General features: G+C 37.4%; 1 protein-coding gene across 1 annotated transcript; it reads right to left on the bottom strand.

The window, feature by feature from the left end:
• Window positions 1-681: 681 nt before the first annotated feature.
• Window positions 682-19754, bottom strand: eipr1 (EARP complex and GARP complex interacting protein 1). Its single transcript, XM_077620489.1, has 9 exons — window positions 19594-19754; window positions 19394-19477; window positions 15552-15684; window positions 14986-15142; window positions 13558-13657; window positions 10834-10970; window positions 4398-4565; window positions 1803-1970; window positions 682-1532 (listed from the first exon to the last, which is right to left on the bottom strand). Exons 1-9 carry the CDS (start codon window positions 19633-19635, stop codon window positions 1358-1360), a joined length of 1164 nt encoding a protein of 387 aa, XP_077476615.1. The 5' UTR covers window positions 19636-19754; the 3' UTR covers window positions 682-1357.
• Window positions 19755-19771: the final 17 nt, after the last annotated feature.

Below are 19771 nucleotides of genomic sequence, written 5' to 3'. Positions count from 1 at the left end.
ATATACTTATATATATATATATATATACATACATATATATACTTATATATATATACATACATATATACATATATATATATACATATGAATCTATATATATATATGTGTATGTACGTATGTAGGTAGGTACGTACATACATACATATATATACATATATATATATATACATACATATATATACATACATATATACATATATATATATATACATACATATATACATATATATATATACATACATATATATATATACATACATACATATATATATATACATACATATATACATATATATATATATACACACATATATATATATATATACACACACATATATATATAACAAGGGAAAAAGAAAGTCCAGTTGCCTTGATTCTTTTAACCTTGGCAAATTTGCCATATTTATCATTATTTATGGCTCATGGGAGCGCTAAAGCATATCTTAGCTGAGGGGGGTACATAATATTGTAGTGTAGACTAATCAACTGTTAATCGTAGGCCACATATTGACCCCCAAAAAGAATGATAAACAACACCCACCTGCTGTCTTCTCAGTACACGTGTGATTGTGAATCAGATTAAGCTGCCCTATTGATGACTGAAGGTCGGGACTTTCCCTGTATCACCAATCTCTCGCACACTCTAACAACATTAAAATGAGAAGTGTAAGGTTCAGCACATGTGAAGTCTTTGAAGGGATTTTTTTTAAAGCAAACAATCACATTTATTGCCTCCTTTCCCCGAACCAAGCACACAGTAAAATCAATTCAGAGCAAAAACAGTGTGCTACACAGTTTGTATAATGAAGGTTAAAATACTTGAAAATTACAACATCTCATTACTCAACAAGACATGGTGAAAATATACAAAATGCGAGGGAGATGAGAGGAAACTCGGTATATACCTAAATTTTGTTCCAATATTAAAGAACTACTAAGTCTCCAACCATTTAAAAAAAAGTCAAAATTGTACTATATGTACTTATTATTTAATACAATTTTTAGCAGAGTACTTCATGTACACCAAGACCCTCTAACTACCGTTAATACTCAAACACATTGAGATTAGAATCTTGCCTCACCCTACTTTTTTAACATGACGGTTACAGAATAACAAAATATTTAACCAGACGGCATAAAATCTCTCATAATTTTAAATTGCCGTGCTGATGTGAAGAAAACTGTCATGTGTTGAAAAGGATACATTGAAAACTGCACAATCAAAAACTGTTGCGGGAGGAAAATTTAATTTACAGTGTTACAACACAGGGCGTCGACTATTATATTTACCGTTTTAGCAAGAAGGTGATGTCTTTTTTCTTATAAAGCAGTACTCAGAAGCTCTCCGTACGCCCCCTCACAAGAGGATCTGGTATTTGAGATTGCGGGGAACCCTGTTGATGACCAGACGGCCATCATAGCTGAGTGAGGCGAAAAGCCACGGATCAGCCGATGACCACTCGGCTGCATATACGCTGTCTTCATGCTCTTCATAGGTGGACACTACACTGTCCTTCAGAGGCTCTTTGCCCCTGCAGCCCAGGTAAACATGAGAATGTAAGAAACACATGAGAAAGCCTAAACTGAACACTTGAGACAAAATCTCTCAAAACAGAATATCACAAGTTAATAGCATAAAATAAATACAATGTTTTGGAAGAAATGCACTTAGTAATTTAAAATGTTGTTTCTATTTTATATTTTTGGCACTTTGCTCTTTTGTTACCCAGTTTAATCACGTAAAATCACTGTTGAATTCCTCATAAAATTCTAAAGAAAGATCTTTTGATTTATTTTCTTACTTTTCATCCTGAAAGTTGTCTTCCCCCTCACTGAGATCCTCATCATCCACCAAATGGCCAAAAGGCTCTGAGGAGATGGACACCATGTTGGACAGGATGAGGCGGCTGTCACTGCTCGCCGTCAGCACCAGCTGGTCGTGGCTATGGTTATAACGGACGCTCCACACCCTAAAACCAAACAGCAGCGTTCAACAAAGATTTTGCCGCCGCCGTTTTCCTGTAGCTGTGTTTTTAATCTCTACTTTTTAGCTGGAAACTATTTTGATTGTTCCATTTCACCTTGTCAAATAAATCGTGTTGAGATCTCTTGTTACTGATGTTTAAGAACGTCTTGAACAAGACAGCCAAAAAATGATGGGCGTCACACAAATGACCGCTAAGTAGACATTTTGGATGTCTGCCTCGCCATTTCATCCCATTGGAAAGGTACTCGGACGTTTTGTCGAAAGACGTTTGGTCCCCGGACGTTTGGTCGACCGGACGTTTGGTCGACCGGACGTTTGGTCGACCGGACGTTTGGTCGACCGGACGTTTGGTCGACCGGACGTTTGGTAGACCGGACGTTTGGTAGAACGGACGTTTGGTAGAACGGACGTTTGGTAGAACGGACGTTTGGTAGAACGGACGTTTGGTCGCCAGGTTGTTACTGTTGAAACCAGCTTTCAAAATTATAATCATGAGAGAGAGAGAGTTTAATATCTAAATATCTAATATCAAAATATCAACAGTAAACTCTCTGTCATAATTTGACAGCAAGCTAACCCGGCGACCAAACGTCCGTTCTACCAAACGTCTGTTCTACCAAACATCCGGGGACCAAACGTCCGGGGACCAAACGTCCGGGGACCAAACGTCTTTCGACGAAACGTCCGGTCACGGAAAATGTCTTTGCAATTCTTATTCATTTTAATGGCTAAATTAATCATTTTCTTATCTTTTTTTTGCACATCTACATACATATTTCATACAAAATTCATCTAATTTCATCATTTTTTAAAGCATTTAGGGTGTAGTATTTTAAGAGGCAAATTCAATGTAAAATATATGTCTCTGCTTACAAAAAAAATCCAAGTTACAAACCAATTCATTTCGTAAGTAAAGGTACCACTATACAGATATTTACACATTGACAAGACCTTTGCACAAAGGGTAAAAGATGTGGTAGAGCACAACAGACATGCACATACACACACCGCCACCCACACAAAAGCAAACACAAGCCTATCACCCATCAGAAGTAGATGAAATCTGCAGTAATCTAGCGAGGGATATGTTAACCAAGTTTATCTTCCTCCTGGGAGGTTCTCTCTCTCTCTTTCTCTCTTTCTCTCTCTGTATCTCTCTCTTTCACACAGACATTGCTGCAGTACACTAGGTTGAGCTCTTGGCAACGCCTGCAGCTTGATAGAGCTGAAGCAGAAGTGAGGCGCATCGGGCCGAGAGTGGTTAAACCCTTACTGTCAGAAGGAGTAACTGCCTATTTAAAATGTAATTAGCGTATAACTACATTTTATTGCACCAGAAGTACTTAGGGCATTCAATTATTTAGGAGATAAAGCCATTAATAAAATCAAACACTAATCAACAGAGGCGCAGAGGAGTTTTCATTGTCCTCAGCAAGGTTTCTGCTAAAAAAAAGAAAGAAAAATACTTGTGCAATGAATCACAGCATTCGGCTCTTTTTTGCTCTGTTGACATTTGTAATAGATTATAGGTTATTTATACTGTCAACCCAATGTTCTGCAAAAATAATTATTGCCTACTATTTGCAATGTCAAAGCTCATTGGGCGAGCTCCCTTAAACTAAAATGAAGATGAAAATGACGGAAGCAAAGTAGAGGAAGAGGAAAGTAAACATTGCTGAGGTACAGAATATAAATGCATTGCTCGAATGAATTTAGGCAAGCCAGCAGCCATTTAAAAGCTTCTCTGTTTTGTTTGAATTTAGAAAAAATAGTAAAATTCTGTATAGTTCTAATGCAATTGTGTAGAACTAGTTGGATTTGCACAACTTTATTTCTGGCTAACCCGCAGTCATATGTTTTGAGACTTTTAGTTAAATGCAGAAAGAGTCTCAAAAGTGGTGGGTGTATTTATGAGATCTTCACAATTAAATACATAAAGTATTTTTTTTTTAAAGTTAACTTAAGTTGCATGCTAAGCAGGATTTTACATGTCCAAAGTCAGTGGACATTTGACTACAAACCAACTTCTTATGGAACTAGTTTTTCGGAATTTAGCAAAAACACCCTCATGTTAGAAATGTTTTTTGGGGGTATATAAATAAATAATAAATTGAAAACCACATAAATGATAAAGGTCTATCTTGATCACTAAAGCGCAAAATCCTCTCCAAATGTGATTCAAATGCGACTAGGCCCGACTATGTTGGCTTCCGGATCTTACTTGGAAGTCCATCAAAATTGTTAGGCATGTCAAACGGGACGTTGAGGGATAGGGGGTGAGTCACTGTGACTCTCAGGGCAACACTGACAGTCAAACAGTTCAAGGACCAAATCCTTTCGGACACATTCCCGGGGACACCCCAACCCAGACAGACAGCCCCCCGCACACACAAACACATACACTACACACCAATGAGAATGCTCCTCCAGGGTTTTGACGGGCTCCTGGATGTTGCGGACATCCCAGAATTTCACCTTGCAGTCGTCTCCACAGCTGGCCAAATAATACTGCTTATTTGGGTTGAAGTCAAGGTCACGCACCAGCTGGCCGTGAGCATTCTCGATACAGTAAATCTGGCTGGGGAGGAGAGAGAAAGACAGTTTTAAAAATTGGAGTTTAGGTTAGACGATGGTTGTGAAACATTTAAATCGCCTATTAACTTGTGAAGAAGAAAATGAGTGGGGAAAGGAGTGGAAATGGAGTGGATTTGAAAGAACAATAACAAGAGTGAATAAGAGAGAGAGAGAGAATGATTCGTAGACATTCCCAAGTGTGCGTCTGTCAGCCAAGGCCAAGCTCAATAAAGAAGCTGACACCGAGTGCTGCTTTATTATAAAGGCAACGAAGCAACTTTGACTTGCAGCTCCGTCTGAGGTTAATAACAAGTGCCGTATTTTGTTTGTTTGTCCAAACACTGATTTTATCCTACATCTATACTGTACATACAAATCAGGCTGGGGATCTTTTGCTTTTCAAGCAATTTTCGAATCGATTTACTATTTGAATGTGTTATGTTCTTAAAAGGAATAAGTAAGTTAAGTGATGATGTTTCACTGCCATTCACAACGAAAGACGTCCAATTCATGTTGACTGGAGGGCTGCCAACGATCATTTGATCCCAGTTCAAAAATTTTGGAGATATATTGCCGTTAAAGGCAACCATTAAGATAATACTAAAAAGGAGAGATATTTTTGAAAGACTCAGTTTTTTCCTATTCTGATCATCTGAAAATAACAAGCGGTTTCTGATGACATGATGCAATCTGCGACATCTCTAATTCTTAATGTGAGTGCCATAACAATACAAAAAAAGATTGTAAATAATGACAAAAAAGTCTGGTCTTTGTATACAACCTTACTGTGGCTTCTGCCTGCAGAAACAATTTCTCGTATTTACAGTTCGACGTTCAAAGACCATGACATTAGGCAATTTCAATAATAAATTGCAGATGCTATCAAACTAAAACTGAATACATTGTGAAAGGCACTTGCATTATATTTTTTGCATTTACTTAGTCAGTGCAGGCCAAAGATTATCGTCAATTTTCCCTTTTTCTTTCCTTCCTGTAGGTATCGCTTTATATTTTGCCGATAGATGCTTTTACGTTATTTGTCGGTGGTTTCAAATGTTCAGTCAATTGATCGCACACGAAAAAAAACGTTCTCGTTCGCTTTCTCCGCAGTATATGAAATAGCAAATAGTTTAATTAAACGGTCTATGCTCTTCGCAGCTACTATATGTCTTCCTTAAATTCAGCCTGGATGAATAAAAGAAGACAACCCGGCTCTGAAAAGAAGGAAGTTTCTATACGGAAAATCATTTGCTCTCCAGCCTGGCCCAATAAAGCTAAGCTGGGCTGGGTTATGTTCAGCAGAGTGGAAAGCCTCAAGTGTTATGGCCCAGCTGGATGCCAGCAGCCGATAGGAAGCTAACTCGTCACCCCTCTGATCACGTTAGGCAATTAACATGCTAATTAAAAATCTCATTAAAATAAGGGAGGTATAAGAGAATGACCTGGGGCAAACTGCTGGGCTTCAATTAGGTCAAGGCAGCTAGAAGCTTTTGTGTGAAAGTGCGCGGAACCCGACAAAATGTCAAATAACAAGTAGAGGGTAAAGCCAATATACCTTATGGAAACTATGGATTATGCGGCATAAGTGTGTAATGCGCCTGATGATTCCTTGTCAAACGCTCAGGTTTGTCATTTAGCGTTAAGAAATGGAAAACTCAATGTTTACATTTCTGATTGTGAGAATTTCTGCATCATATGTGGAATATTCAATCCATCATCGGCAATGGAACTGTGAGGCGGCCGCTTAGAACATAATTGGGTTTTGATAACTAGATAAAGAACAGATAGCAGCAATATGTAAATAAATAGTAACGTAAAAGAATAATTTTGGCTGCAGTGTACATTCTACTCACTCAAAAAGAGCTTTTTTTCAGATATTGTTTTAAAAGGAATGTCACTACTTGCTGTTTCAAGTGTTCAATAAAGGTTTTTCAGTCAAATCACTGTCATGTTCTTCTGAGGATAAATGTTCAGAGCGCTTTTAATGCTATAATGTCATGCCTAAACGCAGGTGTCTACAGTTGTGAGGGTAAATCTGCTGAGCGGTATTTTTAATACTTATCCTGATACATACAATTCCTTACGAGATCATCTTGAAGGAAAAGTTAAAATAGCCACATTAATTGTGTTTTGCAATCAAATAAAAATTGTCATTTAATCTAATTGTTAAACTTGGATTATTTTTTAAATAAAGGCATTTTTTAAGGAAATGTCACATTACTTGTGTTTTGCAATCAAATAACAATTGTCATTTAGTCTAATTGTTAAACTTGGATTTTTTTTCAATTAAAGGCATTTTGTTTAAGGAAATGTCTACTTTCAAAGGTTTTTTTTGACTGTATCCATTCAATCTATCCATAAGTAATTAAACTATAAATATAAGTCGGGGCACATCTATTGGTCACTTAGTAAAGTATCTAAATGTACTGTCTAGCAAATACATCATTTAACAGCTGCGTTTGTAACCCGGCCACCCAATTTGACGCTCATTCTATGAGTCTTCTCCATTTGAAGTGACTTGAAACTTCAGTTTTGACTTGACGTAACCATTTTATGTGTAATTTTAAAGCTGGGGAAGATGATTTATTCAAGGGCTCTCTCTCTCTCCTGTGTAAAAGCTGTGACCCGAGGCTCGAGGCTGGCTAGTGTTTAACCCGTTCCAGCGTGGAATGGGACGTGGCTGCCATGTGAAAAGGAAATGGAGCAGGAAATTGGGTTAGTTTCGCCTTTTCCCTCTCCGGTGTCACTAAGCAATCCCCAATACACACACATGAACACAAAGCAACACGCTCACACATCCACTCCCTAGGCTCCAGCTCCAACTAATAGTGGAGAGACCTGGGACTTTTTTTTTTGTATGTGTTAGTGTGTGTGTTTGTATGAGTGCGGGGGGATTATAGTTGTGTTCTGCCTAAGCCACCAAACACACTCAATCTACTGTCATTCAGCCAGCGAGGCTGAGTATGTGTGATGGGGGTTGATGGGGGAACAGGGGACCTATTACACACACTGTTAGGCACTAACAGATAAAATAAATAAATAAATAAAACCAGGGGAAACACACTCCAAAATACGGTGGTGTGTAAATGCAGAAAAATAGAGCAGAAAAACACACATTACTGTTTCCATCAAATCAGAGAGCATTAAACTGGCAGTCATTATTTATTTCGAAACGTTAACCTTGAGGACCTAAATTAGGGGTCGGCAGCATTTTTCTTTTTCTTCTGAAAAAGACTTTGACAAAACAAAAAGGGCCAAGACATTTTGAAACATTGCTCTTTTCATATCTTATTTAATACTAACCAAACTTGATCTTTTTCTGCCAGAAAATTATGAAAATGTCAGCAGTAACATGACTAAAAATCAGAATGAATATTGATAGTTAATTCATCCATCTCTATGAATAAATCATTTAAAAAAGGAAAATAAAAAATGTCTTTTGTAACACCAAATGAAGACCAGAATACTGTCAAAAAATAGCACTATTAAAAAAGATATTCTTGTTATTGATTAAGTTACACAAACCAAGCGCTTACATTTGTGAATCAAAAATATTATCTGAATTCTGCTTGCTGTTAAAAGATTGTCCACCATGTTTGCTGCTGAACACGAGCACAACTGATTGACAATAATTTAGTATAAATATTTCTAAATTTTAGAGCTTTTAACCTATCAGAACGCATTGTGACGAGAGCGACGTCTGATCTAAATTGTACTGACCTTTGTATAGCAACTATCTCACTTAGCTTGCCTTTTCACTGAGGTAATTGTCAAGTGTTGTAACAATACACCTATCAAAACACACGCAACTTTCACAAGTCAACTTTTCAGTCTCCCCTTGTCCGTCAAAAAGACACGACACTTCCCACATTGTGACTGAATAAACAACATTTGGGAAAAATACCTGGTACACACAATCTTCGACTGGCTCAGTTGAGCCGATAAAACTCTCAGCTAAGGGAATCGACTGGATAGTCACACAGACACACACGTAGTCGCTGTTTCTATGACAACTGCCGTGCGCAAGGATAGGGAGCAGGAAAAGAAATATCGAACCAGGAGAGAAATCATTTCATTGCCGTTCAAAATTAAAAGCTGGCTTTGAGATTGGGCTGACGGACAAGGATAAGATGCTGGTGGGTTTGGACAGGGAAGGCGAGAAATAATTGGGAAGAAAGAAAAACTGGTGTACAAATAGACAGAGATGGAGAATAATCCGTCGGTTTATGTAAAATAATCAATAAACCAATCAAATCGGAATGAATCATTAATCTCACACGTGAGGAAACAGTTGATAAATCATTCTAATTTTGATACCAATCATGTTCTCGCAGTGTTACAGTTTGTCTTTTTAAAAGTTTTTCTATTCTTCAGAAATTCCCCAATGACAGAAACGCTAGTGCACCAGTTTGTGCGAAAAATACAGTAAAGAAAATGCAAAGAAATAAATGGGAAGCCCAAATAAATGGTTTATACACCTACAATTGTTTATGGAGTTTGGCTTCTATTAAAAATATTCTCTTCTTTTTTTAGTTTTATGGTTTAAAGTAAGACCATTGTGAATAAGACACAAAGTGGAAATCGATCAGGGAAACTACCAATGTCTTCAATGCAAAACTCAATTGTTCATTTTTATTCTACGGTCTGCCTAAGGTCATGCATAAATTTCTCTAAATATATGTCTTATAGAGTCAAGGGAGCTAGGAATATATGAAAAGGTTAGATAGAATTGATGTGACTGCAGCAAAGTTCAAAAGGTCATGCTCAAGTCAAGTGGAACATATGGAAAAGTGTATGCAAAAAGCATTGAGATTTTTGCATAATTCTTTCTTTTTTTGAATAGTAAATGTGATAGTCCCGACACAAAATAGTCTTTGCAATGACAGTGCTGTATATGAATATCATATACAAAATTGGGAGTTGTCAATAGCAGTCAGTGAGTTCATTTTGTGTCACTTTAGTGTAGTTACGGGTCACGTCTGGTAAGGTTTGGATCATTTACGATTTTAGGGAATTTTCAAGCTGCTTAATTGGTCAATTTCTGCTTTTTTGGGCCATTTCCAGGTTTTGATGAACAAAACGACAATGAAAATCGATCAATGTTCTTTAAAATTCAGGGCTGCATGAATTCTGAAGGTTAATCCCAAACCCAAGGCCCTAGTAAAGTGTACATAAATAAAACAAACAATGCATTGATGAATAAAACAAGTATTACAACGTCAAAAGGTCTAATGCAGTACATGTGGACCCTCGTGGTCCTTAAGTAGTAAGTAAATAAACCGATGTCTGCAGAAGGGTCCTACCTTGTGGACTTCCTGTGCGTGGCTCCAGTTTTTTAACTAGGTCTACAATGTCTTGTGTGTCTTGTGTCAAGAAATTTCCCGAATACGGGATGAAATAAAGTTCAAATCTAATCTAATGTGACTAATAATTCGGTGATATTTAAAGTCCGTAAAATACATTATTGAAACCGAACATTCAATTTCACATTAGCATTGAAGAACAAACATGACTGCACCCTTAAGAGGCTGAAAAGTTCTAAATAATGTACTGTGTAATTGGAAAGGAAAGTCAAGGAATAACTTGGAAAATGTGTCACAACTTGCCATTAACACTGCTTTCTGTCCCCAATATACGAATGAAGTGTTCCATAATTTACATAAAGTTGCATATTACATTTGTACAAACGAGAACAGAATTCATGTTTTTTTAATCAGTAGTGATAGGCTTATATTTTAAGTATTAAGTGTCTGGAAGACATAGTGCGGAAGAGATTGTACTACCGTCTGCTGCTGCTTATATTTCAGACTGATATCAAACCATTTTTGAGGTGAGAGAATAGTACGTGACAAATCCCAGATGTTTGTGAGGAATGCAGTTTGTATTTTAATATTGGCGGACGATATACATACGTAAAGACACAGAATAATAACAACAGTAGTCCCAAGAAGCCACATCTCAGTTTCATACCTGTCAACCTCTGCCGATAACTGCCCTTATAAATGATTATGATTCCCCTTACAAACCCCCAAAAAACCTTACAAACACCGTACGAGTCGTACGGTGTTTGTAAGGTTTTTTGGGGGTTTGTAAGGGGAATCATACTCATTTATAAGGGCAGTTATCGGCAGAGGTTGACAGGTATGCAGTTTATCTTCCAACATGTCATTCAGCTCAAAAAGGCACAAATTTGGTTTTGGTTCAAGAGTTTTTGGAAGAGTACATTAGTGTCACATTACACTTGATAGAACCTTAACGAAAAGTGAGCTCACCTCATGGTGCGAAGGTCCCAGCCTCTGATGGCTGTGTCACTTGCAGTGGCAAGTTGGCTGCAGTTATGGTGAGGGCTCCATTTGCCAGAAGTGAACTTAAGCTGCCCTTTTCCCTCAAGCATTGCTGTGCCGGAGACCTGAAGATTCAAATTCACCTAATTAAGATATGCCATTCAAATTTACATACTGTGCCTCACTCAATATAGTGCAATGTCTTTTCCAATAAATGTGAATTTTTTTTTCATTTCCCGTGTGGTTTTCAGGATGCATAAAATTACAATATTTTCCAGAGTATAAGTCACATTTTTTATAGTTTGGCGGGGCCTATTGTGTTTTTTATTTTTTTTCACCCTCTGACCACCAACAGCTTGTTATGCTGCATTTTTAGGCTATAGCTAGCCCAAAAATAATAATAAAAAATATATATATATGTGTGTATATATATATATATATATATACATATATACATATATATATATATATATATATATATATATATATATATATATATATATATATATATGCATATGTATGTATATGTATATATATAGATATAGATATATATAGTATATATAAATACTACATTAACACATTAACATGTGCCTATTTTGTCTGTTATTGCTTATTTTACCATTACTTTAACATGTTTGTTATTGGTTTCTGTTAAAGTTAAAAAACTGCCCCTCAAAATTTTAATTTATACTCCAGTACATTATTTGGCTGTTTTCCTTAAAAAAAAATTGACCATTGACCAAGGACATGTAAATGTCATGCTAAGTAAAACCCAAAAGTATGGTAAGAGCAAGCAAGCGATTTTAAGAACAACCGAATGTGAGATGAACACAAAGGCTTTTTTTTCACAAAAGACAGATTTGTCGAAGAATATTTATCAAAACTGCTATCTGTGTCTCAGGGTAACAATGAAAAAGAAATTAATGGAAGTCGCTTCAAGGACTTCACACACAGTATTTTATCACAAAGGTCTAAAAAAAGAGAATGATATTGATTCCACAGAGTGGATTTTGAAAAATCTCCATTCATGAAATGTATGCTATACTCAAAATAATAATTGCTATGTTTTACCTTTTGTCCAATTGTCTGTATCCTGATCTTTCTCATTTGCCTTGCAGTCATACTGTTTATGTGGGATCATCAGTTGGACTATGACTATACAACTTTAAGAGCATATAGATAATGCCAGCAATGTAATAGTGGCTATTGGAATTTCTTTTCAGCATTTTTGGAAAGAGATTAATTATGTCATTGTTATGCCATTTTTTTCTTCACTTCAGAACGACTATCTTCTCTGTGTTCGTTGACATAGACAATACTTCAGAAATATTTTGTAATCTAACTCGACTAATAGCTTTTGTAAAAAATAAAAAATAAACCATCTGCTCTTTTGGAAGTTTTCTGCAGATGACTTGTTTTGTACAATGTCAGGAACAGCATAATCAAATTTGAAATTGATAAAATGCTCGTTAAGAGTGTGCACTTACTCTCATTTAACATGACTTTCAATGTGAACCCCCAATTTTAATAGGGGAGAGCAAACTTGTATCACCTATCTTATGTTTTTCTATTGGCCCTCTAAAATATTTTTTTCCAGGTCACATTATTGTTACAAAGGTTTGGAAAGAATTTATCTTGCTCTCAATTTGTAGATGGCAAAAACTTGGCATTTGAACAGGGTGGTGTGGATTTGAAATATCCAGTGTTTCATATTCATACATTCACATCCAAACACCCACATTGAATGTGGATGACCATCTCGGCCAAGGCCTTGTGTGAAAGAAATAGACAGGTTGAGATGAACACATCCCACTGACAAATACAAGAAATGGGAAACCAGGATCGGGGATGGGAGCAGGGAGAGATATTAGCATTCTCATCAGTATGAGAGGAATTTGTCTTGACTGCCAATTTTCTTCTTCTTTTTCATTCCCTTCTCTTAATCAAGCACACTGTCTTCCCACATCTATACATTGCGCTCTGCCTTCAAGCCTACATCTTTCCAATCAAGCTTAGCTGTCCATTGAACCCTCCATCTTCTTTCTTCTCATTATACGGCATCCCCCGATTACTTTCCACCTCTCCTCTTCTCCCTCGATATAGGATTTAATACCTCTGCTGTCCAGTGTTGGTGTCAGAAGATAGGATTAAGACCTCACATGCCCCTGTGGTTGTACTCGACCTCACATCGGGGTCAGTACTTACCAGAGACACACCACAGTGGTAATCTGAAAGTGCTTTTCTGAGTATCAGCTTTATAAATGGGCTAAAAAAAAACACCCCAAAAAACAGCAAGTACATTCATTCTTTTCAAAGAAAACCCCCTTTAAAGGCTATTTAGCTAGAGGAATACATGTTTAAAATTAGACCCTTTGACAAATTATGAACATCGATTGGGTGACTTCAAAACTGGTTTTCCAGATGGACAAAATTTGAGACAGACTAAATAAAGATCTTTGAGAAAATCTTACAAACAGGTGGAACACAAATTTGTCTATAATATAGAAGTGTCTGTGGGTGGGTGCATGAGAGGGCGTGCTATGGTGGAATGCAAACATGAGTAAATGGTTAGTGGGGACTACTGGGCCACTGTGTGTGTGTCTGATAGTGTTGAGACAATATGGTGGTTATCGAATAATTAATTGACTATTGTAAGATATAGTGCATGTTTGTGTAATTCATGCAGTCTCAAGTGAAGTGTGCGCGTCTTACTGTGGCCTGTGTGGAGCTCTCCTGCAGGTCCCAGAGAAAAACATAGTTATCAGCCAATGAAATCACACGCTTGCCATCCCCCATTGGTTCCCACAGTACGCTGTGAATTGATTCAAGACATACACATACACACAAGTAAACAACATGTATAAATTGTTAGTCTCAAGCACATTAGCAACATTTGGAATGGCATCAAATGTAATCAAGGATGCCACCCAAGAAGATCCAAGGTAGGATGGCATGACAAAACACTCAAAAATAACTCTAAATGATGCATGTTAGCAAGACTCCTAAGCATCCTATAGCCCCCCACGCCACCCCCTCCACACATTCCATAGGTGGATGAAAGCACAAATAAGAGTGTATTCACACCACCTAGTGGGGAAGTAAAAATAAATGAACATCCATCAAAAATACATTGGCAACACTGATAGTTCTCATACGTATGAAATGATAAGGAAACAAATTTGTCAAAACAAACAAAGGCACATACATACAGCAAATATGAGGGGGATTTTTGAGGATTCTAGAATGGGATACAGGCAAAAACTACTCTTTCAGTAGATGAGAACGTTTTGACAAAGGATAAAAGTGAGTTGCAGAATACACAAAAACGAAAGAGATACGCAAAAATATTTATATATCACAGCTGTATATGAACTGATAATCACAAAGATGCATAGATTGGGTCCAATAATTATGCGGGTAATCAAGGAGAGGGTGAGAAAGTGACCAAATCAATTTACTAGTATTATAGGCAAAAAGATATGCACGCATGCACACACCTGAAGTCCTTGTGCAAGTCACAGCTCTTGATGTACAGGTATTGAGATGCTGGTGCACAGATATATCAATCTTTACACAACCCCCAACACACACCCAGACTGCGTGAGCACACACCAACACACACGCACCAGCTATTTTCCACGCATGTACTTTTTCTCTGTCTTTATCTCTCCCTCCCAGACACATGGGGGTACAGTATGCATCGCTTTATCTGATTGGCATCTCAAAAAAATGATAGAAATCGAGGGATAGTGATGAACGGCAAACTAAAATGAGAAATGAGCATCGATTTCCTTTCTCATGGGTGGTGAGTTATGGGGAGGCATTGTGCACGGGAGCTCAAATTAAAAGACAAAAGACCCAGGCTGTGACAAAAATCTTAATCAATATTCTGAGTTTTGTAGAATAAAACAATGTTCAAACGTCTGCGGGTTAGAAACAAGGGCAAAATACTACAATTTACCTAAAAATATATATATACACATAGGTTTTTTTTAAATTGTATGTATTTTTAAGAATAATTTATATTTATTATTATTACAATCTAATTTTAAATCTGAGGGTGAGGAAAAAAATATTTTGTGTATCTTGTGTATAGTTAATAGTTAGTATTAAATAATAAAATTCCCCCAAAACACTTACCAGGCTGCATTGCTATTGCCACCGTCTTCTAGGTCGCAAAGCAGTTCTAGGGTTTGAGGGTTATGGCCTGAATCATCAGGACACTCTTGGGTACCGGTCTCCCAATTTGAGGGCATCCGCCATACTGCAGCGGAGGTGATCACCCGACTGTCGCAGGCTGGATGGGAAAGACGTCATTAGGATGTGATGAAGAAGAGATTATTATTATTTTGTCAATGAAAAGGATGAATAAACAAAGTCAGTAAAACTCTGGACTGGTCACCAGTCAGTGAGCTCCAAAATTACAATTCATTAGCGTTGCCAAGATTAGTTGACTGTACAATTTGTAGAGGGTCAAAAGCGTTGACAATTCATGGTTGACAACTTTATTTAAAAAAAACTTTTTTGTGGTGTTAAATGTGTTGTGAAACCTGCAAGCTGGTCGATGCACAACCATATACTGTAATAATGAGGCTTAATTCACACTATAACTCTCAGATAAAATGAATGAAGTTAATTAATGGAGAAAAGTTAAATAAAATGTCTTAATTTGGAAGACTGTGAATGGAGGAAAGAGTGGCACTCACTTTTGTTGTAGCAGGTTGTAAGCACTTCTTTGTCTGCAGGACTGGCACCAATGTTCCATATTTCTCCAGCTTGGTGTAGGAGGACGTTTTTATTAATAATGTTATTCTCATCATCAAAATCGATGATGTGGATCTTGAAAGAAAGAGAAGGAAAACAAAAAAGTATTGTAAGAGACAACAAAATATTTTGTTTCACTCCACTAAAGACTTTAAAATAACATTTTGCGTAACATTGAGACAAATTCCCTCATCTAATGAGTTCATCAAATGTTTAATGCAAAAAAATAATAATAATAAAGGTGCATAAGAACATCAGCTAAATGGCACTTTGTCTTTAGTTTTGAAAAATCACCTTTAACAAACTATTATCACAATAATCCCTGATTTCAACACAAAAAGTATTAAATTTTTGTTTTGATTTTGCACTTTGCATTAGGTAACCAACTACAACAGAGGTGCCATTTGCCCAAGGTTGGCACAATAAACATGCCAGTCAGGTTTCTCGGTCATCCTCTATACTTGTGGATTAGAGTTCAATTAAATTGGACCAGTGAAATTTATAGTCACTGCAACCCTTCAACTACATTATTAATATTGACCCATAATATTTACTCGGGCCTTGGCTCAGGCTGTGTGTTACAAACAATAAACAGCTGTCCAGTCCAACAAGGTAAACTTATTTTACAAGTTTTTCATTTTTCCGAGGGGCTTTCATTACATATAATTTTATCGGCTATTCAACACAAGGCTCTGAGTTGACTTCAGTTCAGGGCCCAAAACATAGTAAAACGTGAGGTTCTCTTGGCATTATTGGACAAATAAAAGCAGCTCCCCCCATCGAAAAGACGCGTATCTGATAGGCCTATTAAAAGGGAACCCCTAAACAGTAACTCCACTTTGACACACCCACTTACCTTGTCTGTTTGCCATTTACAAGCTATGAGAGGATTAAAAACAAAGAGGCATGAAGAAAGAAAAGGACTATAAGAGCATCATAGCCACCTCAAAGTCAGCAAGGCAGCTATTAACCTTGGATTGGACTGCATCAGACCAAAAAAATATAGATGTATAATACACAAAGTTATAATTTAATGGTGGTGGGGGAGTGGCGGAAATAAATTCAGGCGGACAGGTTGGGGTAATTGGAGGGCCGAGTAATGGGGTCCTCCCGAATAAACCCAGGTGTGAGGGGGAGAAAGAGCCTCCAACAGTTCCTCCTTCCATCCCTCCCCCTCTAGGTGATTTATACTTCTCTCATCCAGGCCTGGGGAGTGACTCATAACTTTGAACCACTTGGGCACTGAGCCCAGCGCTTTTAATTATGAGCTGGAAAGGAGGATGGGAGAGGTGGAGGAGGTACGGGAGGGATAAAAAACCAAGCTGCCTGGCGGACCCCACTTCAGGAGCCTCTGTTCTAAAGCTCTTTAGCCGCACAGCTGACAGTAAGCGCTACGGAGGAGTAGGACGCGGGTGAGAGGTGCCAAGCTTGGGCACTTTATCTCGTTAGCAGCCTTAAATGCCATGCCGACACACACGCCGATCTGTCATTCTAGCTATTGGTCTCCGAGGGATTTGAGAGGTGCTCGGCGAGTTAAGAGAGACATTTCCACCCTGCATTATGCTTAATGGGAGGTGGAGAGGCCAGAAGGCTTATGGATACAGAAGGAGCTCTTTGGGATGAAATGCCAATCGGAAAAACATTTTTCTTCCTGTTAGTTCAAACTCAGACAAACTGAGCCCCAAATCGTATGCAAAAAGAAAAAGAAGACTAGCTTTTCCTTTGCAAAACTGATATTTAAAGTACAATATTTTCTCTAGACTGTTGGAAGGCAAACAATTTGAATTTTAGTTTTTTTACGATTATGGAATTCCTCAAATTTGAAAGCAAAAACACGTGATTACAACAAATATTCATAAAGGGAACCTCCATCATCCGTGCCCTCTGCACCAAACCTTATCTTTTTATTTTTATATATGAACATAATTTTGCACATTTTTCAATAAGGGGCGCATTCGGAATAGAACGTTCAATTGTTGACAATGTGTGGTATGAAATTACAGTACTACATGGATCAATTGGTCATTGTCTCCGTTTCCAACAAGCAGAATTTTGACTGTTTCCATACAAGACTTGGAATGAACTAGCTTTGCGATTGGTGCCAGACCATTTTCACGTTCAAGTCTGCCAGAGAACAGACTCATTTTTCTCAAAGCAGACATTTCTCGCTCTCTCACCGTCATCCCTCTCTGTTTCTCAGAAAGCTAATTATTTCTCCCCCCGTTTAGCGCCAACTGTTTCTCTCATCTGTCTCTGTAATGACCTATGCAAGATGTGCATGCAGGCATGCATCCACATTCTTATTTCTTCTCATTCACACATAAAAACATTTTAAAAAAAATCTTCAACAATAGTACTCGTCATGACTTTCAAACACTAAATGAGTGGCCATAGAGTTATTCTAAATATTGCTGAAAAGGTTAATACAGTTATATTATGACAGAAATAGAAATGACATTTAAACATCTTCTGATCCACTAAAATAAACAATAAATACAAAATTTGCATATAGTATGGATATAGTAACATGTGATGCAATGTAATGTAGCAAGATGCTGCATCCCTGCAATTCTGATTGCAGTAAGAAATAATTCAATGAATGAATAAAATAGAGATGACATGTAAAATTAACAATGATTTTCTAGTTATTGATGCTATATTTTTTCACCCATGCATGATTATACTCTTGGTTCAGAAATCATACACAATTATACACTTTGTATTATTCCTTATGTGAATAGGCAGGCTACAACTTGACCCTTTAAGGCAGGGATGCTCACACTATTTTCCTCCAAGATCTACTTTTCAATGAGCCAACCTCCCGTGATCTATACTTTGTTGTTAGGGTTAGAATTCAGGGGTGGGCTAAGCGGTCCTGGAGGGCCGCTGCGGGGGCAGGATTTTGTTCCACAGACACAGTTTAAGCAAAGGGAGTGGTGCTGAAACGAGAAGCACGTGACTATAATCCACGGATTTGAGTTGCACTTCTAACATAATACATTTGTGGAAAGGTATCACACATGACAGGCAGGGGTCTTCAAACTTTTTTGCTCCGAGATTACTGCGGACATGCCAAATTTATAAGACCCTAGCTAAGGAAATCGACAGAGGGGAGGGATGAAAATGTTATTGTCGCGCGATCTACCAATAGTACCTTGGCGATCTACATAATGGTAACCATTATATATAACTAATTTATATATAAGCACTAATTCACCCATGGTGTAATTCAACCACATAATTATAATTTGCTTTATTTTTAAGTAACAGGTTATTTCTGTTTATCCGTGAGACGCATAAACCCTACACTCTTTTGAGATGTAAATTCATTGAGTTTGATTTATTTAATAAAGGGACAGTACATATTAATATACTACATATTCATGTTAATGAACATATATATATATATGTGAACATTTCCCCCAAAGTTAGCTGAGGATATGCTCCAGCACCCCGCCACCCTGACTAGGATAAACGGTGTTGAAAATGAATTTATGAATTTTCCATGCAGAATTTTGTGAAGGATTAGGCAAGGTGTAAGATACACTTTGCTACATTTTTTAAACATATTTTTATTATTATTTGTTTTTAATGAGGCTTGATTATTTGAGTGTTAAGAGAGAATAAACATAAGGGAAACATGAAACGAGGCAAAGAGCTACAGTAAATGCAAAATGTGATTAGAGGCAAAGAGCCGCATTTATTTTGGCTGGGAGCCGCATGCGGCTCGAGAGCCACGTGTTCGCCATCCCACTGGAATCAAGTGCAACCACGTCTGTCTCACCTGGTTGTCAAACTTCAGGGACTGTGTGCCCACAAGGAAGCGAATAGCATCAGTCTCAGCTGTCTGGGCAGTAAGTGATCGTGCCTGCAAACCAGTCGGATGCAAAAGATCAGACTTTAAAAGATCTACCTGATCACAAATAACATTTGTTTGGCAGATAATTGCACCACGGAAATGAAATAAAATAAAATCATGCATACCTGGAATTCAAGACCATAAATGACTGGTGCATCATCTTCCATTTTAATGGCACTGTTGAATACGATTATTTAATTCAAAGTTCCCGAATGGCAACACATCAGGCAAGTCGGAATGTTGACACCACTTCCGCGATTGTAAAATATTGTAGCCCCACATCCAAATTAAAAATGCGTAAGT

This window comes from Stigmatopora argus, chromosome 15, assembly GCF_051989625.1.
Source record: "Stigmatopora argus isolate UIUO_Sarg chromosome 15, RoL_Sarg_1.0, whole genome shotgun sequence".
NCBI classification, from domain to species: Eukaryota; Metazoa; Chordata; class Actinopteri; order Syngnathiformes; family Syngnathidae; genus Stigmatopora; species Stigmatopora argus.
This window is presented reverse-complemented; position numbering and strand designations above follow the sequence as displayed.